This window comes from Scyliorhinus torazame, chromosome 8, assembly GCF_047496885.1.
Source record: "Scyliorhinus torazame isolate Kashiwa2021f chromosome 8, sScyTor2.1, whole genome shotgun sequence".
In the NCBI taxonomy this organism is placed as follows: Eukaryota; Metazoa; Chordata; class Chondrichthyes; order Carcharhiniformes; family Scyliorhinidae; genus Scyliorhinus; species Scyliorhinus torazame.
Window position 1 is genome coordinate 225,470,199 of NC_092714.1, and position 12,179 is coordinate 225,482,377.

General features: G+C 42.2%; 1 protein-coding gene across 1 annotated transcript in view; it reads left to right on the plus strand.

Moving 5' to 3' along the window:
- LOC140428409 (brefeldin A-inhibited guanine nucleotide-exchange protein 2-like) overlaps positions 1–12,179 on the plus strand; it is a 162,341-nt gene that overhangs the window by 89,660 nt on the left and 60,502 nt on the right. The window contains exons 9-11 of the mRNA XM_072514827.1: positions 6,964–7,097; positions 9,186–9,420; positions 10,829–10,928. Of these exons, the coding sequence (XP_072370928.1) occupies positions 6,964–7,097; positions 9,186–9,420; positions 10,829–10,928 (469 nt within the window). The remainder of the gene's footprint in view (positions 1–6,963; positions 7,098–9,185; positions 9,421–10,828; positions 10,929–12,179) is intronic.

Genomic DNA, 12,179 nt, shown 5'->3' on the forward strand with positions numbered 1-12,179 from the left:
GGGTGAGGAGAGCTAGATATTCCAGGTTTTACCGAACGCCTCTGTGCGTACACCAGTACATATTTCCCCCTACTTCTGTAACACCAGAGGTGCCAAGATAGAAACAGAAAAAGGAACCCAGTCCATTCCAGGATACATGATCTGTACTTTCACAGGAGACGAGCAAAGATTCCAAAATAATAAAGTACAAAAGAAAATCACACCACCAATAGTTCTAACGGTGGTCATTCTCACACATTGAGGACGTATAAGTCCATACTAACCACCTCCATACCAAACCACTTACCTGCCATCCTGCTGTGATGTTATGCATCTATTTTTTTTTAAAATGAAAGGTACCAAAAAATGTACTCACAACAGCCACAATAAGCAAAACCAGGTAAATACTACACAACCCTCGTGTCATACAACCATTTCTGCATAATGTTTGCAGTGTAACAGCATAATACGCAACAAAGCGTCTGTGCTCATATGTAAATATAGCCGTGTCAGAATAAAAGACAATCACACAAAACCAGGAGTAAAATCACAAGGGAACAAAGTTCAGGATTAATGATGAACTGCAGGATAATATAACCATGCATGGAGCTCGGAAAGGCCAAACCCATTCCAGGATCATCAAACAACAACCAGGACCCATTCAGAGTTTCACCGAAGCCTTTGCACCTCTGCCATGTCGTCATCCCGAAGCTCTGGTAAAGAGACACCTAGACCCAGTGGGTGACAAAAGACCTGTCGTATCTGACCGCTTCCACCCCTTCCCGATGAAAACAGAGGACAAGTCGATGTAAGACCCTTGGTCGGGGTCTCCAATCAACCTCAGACATCGAAAACTGGATACAATGTGTTATATTGAACTTGAAATGGCCAGCCTTCAAATCAAGATTGCGCAGGCATGGCAGCCAGTTCTTAAATCCAGCCTGGAATTCATCCCCAGTTCCCCTCGAGATACCGGGGGCATGGATACTACTCCTCCAGCCCCATCTCCCCGAATCAACCAGGATGTTCAACGTACCATGCAGTTAGATTTCAAGGACTTTTAACAGCGAGCTCCCGCCAAGGAAACTGCCCCATCGATTAACCAGATTCTCTTTTCCGCTTCACCCGTTTTCTTTAGGATATATTGCGCTTTATCAATATGAAGATAATCTGTGCTGGGTCGCTGAGACCGGCAAACACAACTTTACCCACAATAGCAGCCATCATCTTGATGCCAGTGGCATCGCCGAAGCATAGGCCTGCTCACCAGCAAAACTGCCACTGTGAACTGAGTCCCACTCTGGCCATTTCCGACTGCCTCAATGAATCAAACATTTTATTGAATTAACTGGGCTCCTTATCGCCAAACTTTAACCAGGATCTTCCAGGAACATAGCAACGATCATACACAACACATCAGGATCAGATAATTAAGGGATGTGATTCAGGATTTAAAAAATGTTTAACGGATGAGTAGCACCAGAGCTTGTGAAAATATAGCTGCTCCCGCACCTACAGCATGTGAACCCCTCCCAATTGAAGGCCTTTTGAAAATCCAGTTAAATTACATATATGCCAGCCTTATCTATTCTCTCAGTTATCTTGTCTGAGAATTCAACGTGATTGCTCCATGCTGACTGTTCTTATTATATTTTTGGTTTCTAGGTGTTCTTCAGCAGGGATTACATTATTTTTCGTACCACAAATGTTTAAGCTGGCTGGTCCATAGTTCTCTAAACCTGTTCTACATCTTCTTTAAAATATATTTTTAAAAAAAGACAAATTTTAATTTTAATTAATTGACGCAATGTCAGTTAGAGGGGTGCTGTGCTCTGACTGTGAGATGTGGCAGGTCCGGGAGGCTTCCAGCGTCCCGGATGGCTTCATCTGCAGAAAGTGCACCCAACTGGAGCTCCTCACAGACCGCATGGTTCGGTTGGAGCAGCAATTGGATGCACTTAGGAGCATGCAGGTGGCGGAAAGCGTCATAGATCGCAGTTATGTAAATGTGGTCACACCCAAGGTGCAGGCAGAGAAATGGGTGACCACCAGAAAGGGCAGGCAGTCAGTGCAGGAATCCCCTGTGGTTGTCCCCCTCTCGAACAGATATACCCCTTTGGATACTGTCGGGGGGGATAGCCTATCAGGGGAAAACAGCAGCAGCCAGAGCAGTGGCACCACGGCTGGCTCTGATGTTCAGAAGGGAGGGTCAAAGCGCAGAAGAGTAATAGTAATAGGGGACTCTATAGTCAGGGGCACAGATAGGTGCTTCTGTGGACGTGAAAGAGACTCCAGGATGGTATGTTGCCTCCCTGGTGCCAGGGTCCAGGATGTCTCCGAACGGGTAGAGGGAATCCTGAAGGGGGAGGGCAAACAGGCAGAGGTCGTTGTACATATTGGTACTAACGACATAGGCAGGAAGGGGCATGAGGTCCTGCAGCAGGAGTTCAGGGAGCTAGGCAGAAAGTTAAAAGACAGGACCTCGAGGGTTGTAATCTCGGGATTACTCCCTGTGCCACGTGCCAGTGAGGCTAGAAATAGGAAGATCGAGCAGATAAACACGTGGCTAAACAGCTGGTGTAGGAGGGAGGGTTTCCATTATCTGGACCACTGGGAGCTCTTCCGGGGCAGGTGTGACCTGTATAAGAAGGACGGGTTGCATCTAAACCGGAGAGGCATAAATATCCTGGCCGCGAGGTTTGCGAGTGTCACACGGGAGGGTTTAAACTAGTATGGCAGGGGGTGGGCACGGGAGCAATAGGTCAGAAGGTGAGAGCATTGAGGGAGAACTAGGGAATAGGGACAGTGTGGCTCTGAGGCAGAGCAGACGGGGAGAAGTTGCTGAACACACCGGGTCTGGTGGCCTGAAGTGCATATGTTTTAATGCAAGGAGCATTACGGGTAAGGCAGATGAACTTAGAGCTTGGATTAGTACTTGGAACTATGAAGTTGTTGCCATTACAGAGACCTGGTTGAGGGAAGGGCAGGATTGGCAGCTAAACGTTCCAGGATTTAGATGTTTCAGGCGGGATAGAGGGGGATGTAAAAGGGGAGGCGGAGTTGCGCTACTTGTTCGGGAGAATATCACAGCTGTACTGCGAGAGGACACCTCAGAGGGCAGTGAGGCTATATGGGTAGAGATCAGGAATAAGAAGGGTGCAGTCACAATGTTGGGGGTATACTACAGGCCTCCCAACAGCCAGAGGGAGATAGAGGAGCAGATAGGTAGACAGATTTTGGAAAAGAGTAAAAACAACAGGGTTGTGGTGATGGGAGACTTCAACTTCCCCAATATTGACTGGGACTCACTTAGTGCCAGGGGCTTAGACGGGGCGGAGTTTGTAAGGAGCATCCAGGAGGGCTTCTTAAAACAATATGTAGACAGTCCAACTAGGGAAGGGGCGGCACTGGACCTGGTATTGGGGAATGAGCCCGGCCAGGTGGTAGATGTTTTAGTAGGGGAGCATTTCGGTAACAGTGACCACAATTCAGTAAGTTTTAAAGTACTGGTGGACAAGGATAAGAGTGGTCCGAGGATGAATGTGCTAAATTGGGGGAAGGCTAATTATAACAATATTAGGCGGGAACTGAAGAACATAGATTGGGGGCGGATGTTTGAGGGCAAATCAACATCTGACATGTGGGAGGCTTTCAAGTGGCAGTTGAAAGGAATACAGGACCGGCATGTTCCTGTGAGGAAGAAAGATAAATACGGCAATTTTCGGGAACCTTGGATGACGAGTGATATTGTAGGCCTCGTCAAAAAGAAAAAGGAGGCATTTGTCAGGGCTAAAAGGCTGGGAACAGACGAAGCCTGCGTGGAATATAAGGAAAGTAGGAAGGAACTTAAGCAAGGAGTCAGGAGGGCTAGAAGGGGTCACGAAAAGTCATTGGCAAATAGGGTTAAGGAAAATCCCAAGGCTTTTTACATGTACATAAAAAGCAAGAGGGTAGCCAGGGAAAGGGTTGGCCCACTGAAGGATAGGCAAGGGAATCTATGTGTGGAGCCAGAGGAAATGGGCGAGGTACTAAATGAATACTTTGCATCAGTATTCACCAAAGAGAAGGAATTGGTAGATGTTGAGTCTGGAGAAGGGGGTGTAGATAGCCTGGGTCACATTGTGATCCAAAAAGACGAGGTGTTGGGTGTCTTAAAAAATATTAAGGTAGATAAGTCCCCAGGGCCTGATGGGATCTACCCCAGAATACTGAAGGAGGCTGGGGAGGAAATTGCTGAGGCCTTGACAGAAATCTTTGGATCCTCGCTGTCTTCAGGGTATGTCCCGGAGGACTGGAGAATAGCCAATGTTGTTCCTCTGTTTAAGAAGGGTAGCAAGGATAATCCCGGGAACTACAGGCCGGTAAGCCTTACTTCAGTGGTAGGGAAATTACTGGAGAGAATTCTTCGAGACAGGATCTACTCCCATTTGGAAGCAAATGGACGTATTAGTGAGAGGCAGCGCGGTTTTGTGAAGGGGAGGTCGTGTCTCACTAATTTGATAGAGTTTTTCGAGGAGGTCACTAAGATGATTGATGCAGGTAGGGCAGTAGATGTTGTCTATATGGACTTCAGTAAGGCCTTTGACAAGGTCCCTCATGGTAGACTAGTACAAAAGGTGAAGTCACACGGGATCAGGGGTGAGCTGGCAAGGTGGATACAGAACTGGCTAGGCCATAGAAGGCAGAGAGTAGCAATGGAGGGATGCTTTTCTAATTGAAGGGCTGTGACCAGTGGTGTTCCACTGGGATCAGTGCTGGGACCTTTGCTCTTTGTAGTATATATGAATGATTTGGTGGAAAATGTAACTGGTCTGATTAGTAAGTTTGCAGACGACACAAAGGTTTGTGGAATTGCGGATAGTGATGAAGACTGTCGGAGGATACAGCAGGATTTAGATTGTCTGGAGACTTGGGCGGAGAGATGGCAGATGGAGTTTAATCCGGACAAATGTGAGGTAATGCATTTTGGAAGGTCTAATGCAGGTAGGGAATATACAGTGAATGGTAGAACCCTCAAGAGTATTGAAAGTCAAAGAGATCTAGGAGTACAGGTCCAGAGGTCATTGAAAGGGGCAACACAGGTGGAGAAGGTAGTCAAGAAGGCATACGGCATGCTTGCCTTCATTGGCCGGGGCATTGAGTATGAGAATTGGCAAGTCATGTTGCAGCTGTATAGAACCTTAGTTAGGCCACACTTGGAGTATAGTGTTCAATTCTGGTCGCCACACTACCAGAAGGATGTGGAGGCTTTAGAGAGGGTGCAGAAGAGATTTACCAGAATGTTGCCTGGTATGGAGGGCATTAGCTATGAGGAGCGATTGAATAAACTCGGTTTGTTCTCACTGGAACGAAGGAGGTTGAGGGGAGCCCTGATAGAGGTATACAAAATTATGAGGGGCATAGACAGAGTGGATAGTCAGAGGCTTTTCCCCAGGGTAGAGGGGTCAATTACTAGGGGGCATAGGTTTAAGGTGAGAGGGGCAAGGTTTAGAGTAGATGTACGAGGCAAGTTTTTTACGCAGAGGGTAGTGGGTGCCTGGAACTCGCTACCGGAGGAGGTAGTGGAAGCAGGGACGATAGGGACATTTAAGGGGCATCTTGACAAATATATGAATAGGATGGGAATAGAAGGATACGGACCCAGGAAGTGTAGAAGATTGTAGTTTAGTCGGGCAGCATGGTCGGCACGGGCTTGGAGGGCCGAAGGGCCTGTTCCTGTGCTGTACATTTCTTTGTTCTTTTGTTTCCATCGCACTGATCCTTTTTTCAATGAATTGCTAAGCATATGTAATAATGCCTCTATTTGTTCTTCTCTAGATTCTTTTAAAATGCCTTGATGCAATCCATCCGAATCACAGACTTTCTTCAAGTTTTGTCTTATTAGTTTACTATTTCTCCTTTTCAGAAATGATAAAGCCACATTTAAAATAATCTCATCTACTGATATCTCCACTTGCTCAGTTTCCCTGCTAAATACTGAAGGAAAGTAATTATTTATATTCCTGCCACTTAGCCATTGCTGCCTGTGATTTAATCTTGTCCATCTCTTAGTGGCCATATTCCCATCGGGATTTTCCTTTTTCAATAACGTGCGTATAGAATATTTTGGCTTGCTCATTTAATTTCATAGTTTTGCTTTGCCTTCCTCACAATTTTTAACTTCTCTCCTAATCTCTTTGTACGTCAGATATCAAACTTGAGACCGCCCCATGCCTCAACCACTCACTGACTTACAGACATTTTATAAAAGTGTGTTTTGAACTTTTCTGGCTCTTTATCTTTATGTTTGCTGATATACTACTTATGTGACTCTTTTAAAAATAAAGTTCAGCAAACAGAAATCTGCAGACAATTCTAATTGTTCAGTGAGTATCTACTTCACACTTTCAAAATGAAAAGATTATCATTAATATGTATCAATTGCCATAAAATGCAGGTGCAAGTTTTGAACTTCGTCTTGCAATAGTTACTTCAATCTCTTTTTCAACATTTGTACATAAAGTTACAGGTGTGGTTTATCCACTTCAGGCACAATGATTTTGTTATTCAGAATGCTAATGCCTTTTGATGCTTTCTTTTCTTCTTGCGTCTGTAAATAAAACTTTTAAATAAAATTGAAAGACCAACTATGATATCTTCCAAAATTCTACAGCACTGCACCATGTGCTGAGCACAGGTCAAGCCAATGAGCAGTTCCCTTTCTTCTCCTTGTTTAAAGTACAATGCATTGTATCCATCATTAGACCTCCTAACACAGAGATACGTACCAGCTGCAGTATATAACCACTCCCTATTATCATGTTTGTTTTATGCCCATGTACTTAAGATAATGAAATATTCGCCTCTTGGTCCATCGAAAACCTTGTTGGAAGTGCTTGCCTGTTTAAGGGTACAGGTAGATGGAGGAACCTGAGAAATTTAAATGAAGCAGCTGCAGTAAATATCGAAACTCTGACTTAATATTGCATTTTGTTTTGGTATTAGGAGTCTGAAGCTGTGGTGCCACCTCCAGTCAGTACTAAATTCTCACACATTTTGCAGAAAGATGCGTTTTTGGTGTTCAGATCACTTTGTAAGCTTTCCATGAAACCATTAAGTGATGGACCTCCAGATCCAAAGTAAGTGAATGCCAAGATGTAAAAAAAAAAATTCTTGTACGTAAATTAGACACTGCAATCTGGACTCTTTGTTCAAAAAAATCACATCAGTCGCAACACTGGTCCAGAAATTGTCAGAAAATTAATGGTAAAGTCACAATGCCTGCCGCGATCAGTTTGCAAAATATCAGGTAATTTGTGGAGAAGAGGATCTATGCCAAGAGTTTCCATTCTCCATAAATTGCTGGATGATGTGTGCAGCTCTGCTGTTAGCAGCAACAAAACCAAAGTGTGATATTGTTGGGAACCTGCTCAGAGAAATTATTTACACACTATTAAATTCTTGGATTTGTGATATGAATGCAAATTAATCTTCCATTTAGGGCCAGTAATGCATATTATTCTGATCCTGTTCATGACTTGATTTATGGACCTGAAATTACATTCAACCTTGGATGCCCAGAAGGGAGCAAGTGAAGTAATTAAATTGTTCCTTTTCTTTTAAGTTTTGAAAAAAATCTTGTCATTGCAGGCTTTTTATGCCAGACCTGTCACCTGCATTCCTACTAATGTCAGAAGCAGTAATTTTGAGGATGCAAAGCTGAGATTTAACAATCAGAAATTAAAGATAATTAAAATAATTTTTTTGTGGAAAATCATTTTGGGATGCAGTATATAATGTAAGAATGTTTATGCATTTTAAATGTCTACCTTGCTAGTCACTCGATTAATTTCTCGAGAATCAACATAATTCTCAATTGGGTTTCAATGTTCTCTTCTGCTTTTTCTTATTTTTTTTTCCTTTTCATTCTTTGCCTCTACCCTCTCAATCCTTTTTCTGTGCCTCTTCCTGCATACAATTTGACCTTAATTCGCCCTATTTCATTCTGTGTCTTTTACTCTGTTCCTTCTCTATCCATAGAATCCCTACAGTGCAGGAGGAGGCCATTTAGGCCATCGGGTCTGCACTGACCTTCTGAAAGAGCACCCTACTGAGGCCCACTCCGCCCACCCTATCCCCATAACCACGCCTAACCTGCACATTTTTGGACTTTGGGAGGAAACCGGAGCTCCCAGAGGAAACCCATGCAGACACTGGAAGAACACGTAAACTCCACATAGTCACCCAAGGCCCTAATTGAACCCAGGTTCTTGCCGATGTGAGGCAGCAGCGCTATGCTTTAGTTCTTTGGTTCGGGAGATAGAATGTTGAGTATGGTGTTAATGCAGTCTCAGATACAATGTTACCATTGTTGCACCATTATCAATTCTCACATCCAGCAATTTGGAATGCAAATATAATGCAATCTGAAACGTGCTTAAAAAATCCCACTTCACTTTGCTCAATGTGAAATGTACCATTGCATCAATTTCTGGGTCAATTCTTATTTTCAAAACTGGGCCATCTTAAAGTTGTACCATATATTACATGTAAAATTCTGTCATTATATGAAGCAATTGACTTGTTTTTATATAATTGTAATTTTGCTTGCATAACTTGGAGCTGATTTTACTAAAGATCACAAAAAGTTGTGCAACTAGCAAACTTAGCTACTTTTTCCTGCACAGAGGTTAGTAAGGCATTATTAATCCGCTTGCAGTGTATATTGTTCAGCACATCTAGTAGCATTTCTAAGGGGAAAAAAATCATTTAAACTTTTGGAGTCATGCTGAAAAATATTTTGTATATTCAAAAAGATCAGTAAATAATTCTGCAGGTGTTAAGAATTATCCAAAATTGTGCAAAATAACACATCAGAGGAAGTTTAGAATCAACTTTTGGTTTTATTCTCAGTTTTCAGGCACTGACTACTGAACATAGAGAATTGTTTGCAATACGTCTTTAATATTGAATTCTCAATGGCTTGACTGGTTCTGGCACATGCCACAGCATTTAGTGTCATTTCATGAAAATGAAATGAAATGAAAATCGCTTATTGTCACAAGTAGGTTTAAAATGAAGTTACTGTGAAAAGCCCCTAGTCGCCACATTCCGGCGCCTGTTCGGGGAGGCTGGTACAGGAACATTTCATGGTACATTTCATATATTATCTGATAGTGTGCATAGTTTTTAAAAAATTAAACATTTACTCCAAACCTTTTTTCAAGGTCCCATGAACTGCGGTCGAAGATAATATCACTGCAACTACTCCTGTCAGTCCTCCAAAATGCTGGGCCTGTCTTCAAAACTAATGAAATGTTTATCAATGCAATTAAACAGTACCTTTGTGTGGCATTATCCAAAAATGGTGTCTCCTGTGTACCAGATGTGTTTGAGCTTTCACTGGCTATTTTCCTTACACTTCTCTCACATTTCAAGATTCATTTAAAAATGCAAATTGAGGTATGACTTTAATGTTTCTTCAGTAGTATATCTGTGTGATGTTATAGCATTTGCTGTATCCATGTTCTCTTAGTGTAATCTAGCACAAATTGAGCTTTTTATATAAACACTTTTAGGACAGTAAAAAGCATTGTGCCCTGATTTTCAAAAGCTATGAATGGTTTTGTACCCCGTGCTTAGTATATTGTTTCAAACTTGTAATTTCCCAAGCAGCTAATTGTTCACGTAGGCTAGGAGCTGCCTCGGAAGTCAGAAATGCTGCACTGATGAGGAATTTGGTTCCCTGGACTACTTGAATATATGTGCTGAAAGCTAACAACAGATTAACCAGGCAGCGAACAATAGATTAACATTAGAAGAGCAGGTATAAAATAGAAAATTCCTGCAATACCCAGCAGGTCTGGCAGCATCTATGGAGAGAGAAACAGAGTATGGCACATGGTTGGATCCAAATACCAGAAGCTTTACTCGAGTGCGTGGAGCAACTTAATGCTTTATAGTAGTGTTTGGAGTACTTTGTTTTAGATGACTAACCACTATTACCGTGACCACCTTGGTAAGCACATCTAATATTGGTAGAGACACGAAACAAAAAGCCAGGCAGCTACAGGAGGCCAGGCAGCTACAGGAGGCCAGGCCACCGAGAAGAAGGTCAAATTTCCAGTTAAACCAGATTTCCCTCAGTGCTATTAGGAAGGGAGTTCCAGGGTTTGATTCATAACTCACTGTTGGAGTTCCCTGCCTGGTTTCCATCCTACTGAGACGAGCTTAATGAGTTGGGGACAGGCAATAAATGCTGGACCAGCCAATGACACTCGCATCCCATAAAATTAATTTTTTGAAAGTCACCAATGAAATCCACCAAGATTAACAAACCTCCTTTAGGTGTAACTTTTCTAACTCTCACAGTTTTCTTATTGAGAATGGTTTACAGTCACACTTGTTAAGAAAATAAAATTCCAATAAAATGTGATGTGCTTGGAAAATCAGGGCTAAAAAGCATGCATTATCTTTTGAGCCATTGTAGGATAATTCTGATTTGGTCAAGTCTACATTTCCATAGAATCTCACAGTGCAGAAGGAAGCCATTCAGCCTATCGAGTCTGCACCAACCCTCTGAAAGCCCACTCCCTAGACCTATCCCCGTAACCCCGCGCATTGATCATGACCAATCCACCTAACCTGCACATCTTTGGACTGTGGAGGAAACCTGAGCACCCAGAGAGAACCCACACAGATAGTCATCCAAGGCTGGATTCGAACTTGGTGCTGTGAGGCAGCAGTGCTAACCACTGAGCAACCTTGCCTAGTACGTTCTACTTGGAAAAATATATTGATCTTTGTAAAGTTGGCTTTTGTATGGTTTTAGATATTTGAAGTGTTTACTCCTGTTTCCTCAATTGAGCAGGTTTTCTTCAAAGAGATTTTCCTAAATATTTTGGAAACATCCACAAGTACATTTGAGCATAAGTGGATGGTCATTCAAACTCTGACCAGGATTTGTGCAGGTAATTTGTTTTATAATACTTTTCACTTTCAGCACAGCTAAGGAATTTATTTCTCCATGTATTAATTCCCATTGTCGTATCCAAACACATAATCACATCACATCGTTCCTTTCTGGTAGGATTAATATTGGCTTGAAGAAAAGTCCAGTTAAAAATCTTAATTCCCTCAAAAATGAAGTGCATGAATTAAAAATTATGCGTTTAAAAAAAATAAAAAGTACCCAATTTTTTTTCCAATTCGGGGCAATTTAGTGTGGCCAATCTACCTGCTGACCACTGTGCCACTGGGCCACTCTCTTAAAAAAACAATTTGTGACCAATAATTGGTTCTAGCTTTTTGAATCCGGTCTGATTAGTATTTGAACTGTGCACAGATGTTGAGAACCCCGCTGATGATACCTGCGAGAGTGTCTCTAAACCCCAAAGGATAACTTGAAACACTGATTCTTAGTTGCGTATATTTGTTTAGAATAATGTGAAGAACCAGTCCAGTCGTTGTGTAAACAGTGAATAAAGAATATTTATTAAAGTAAAAGAAAAAAGCGCACAAAAAAAACTTCCATACACTATGACATTTAAGTATGTGAGTAAGTTATCACACCATTTTATCTGAAGTTACCAAAATATACCCACGTTCCCTGAACTCAGAGACACCCTTTTCCCAAGCAACATCCAATTTTAATAACTCAGTATAGGTTAAATCCAGATTAAAGTTACCGCACAATATTGCTTAGGTGACCAATTCTGGGAAACATCTCTTCCGGATTCAACAAAAACGCAAAACTGACTTTTAGAATAAAATAACTGCCTGAAATCTGCTATGCATCTAAATAGTAGCTGGAACAGGCCTTCGTGGCTCGGATCACAGATAGAACTGGCCTGTCTGACGGTTGGATGGAGAACAAGCCTGCTTTCCCACTGAGGGTGCTAGCAGTTATACTGTTCAGTCTCTTTGATATCTCACCCTGTGGATTCGGCTGTCTACATCTCTGAAAATCATTTCCTTTTAGAAGCTATCATTTGTGTAACCCCACTGATCTCTGGTTAAACAATGTTTCTGACCTGGCCATTCGCACCTCAATGTCTCCAGAAGCCTGCAGATCTTGTTACTGGACAAATCGCATCTTGTAATTCCTCGTGACGTTTACCAGTCTGGTTACTTGGCTGTTATTTTGTTTCATCCCAAATTCCCTGTTAATCTCGCTAATTTCCCAAATTCATAACACAGAAGTAGAATGTAAATTCAAAGAT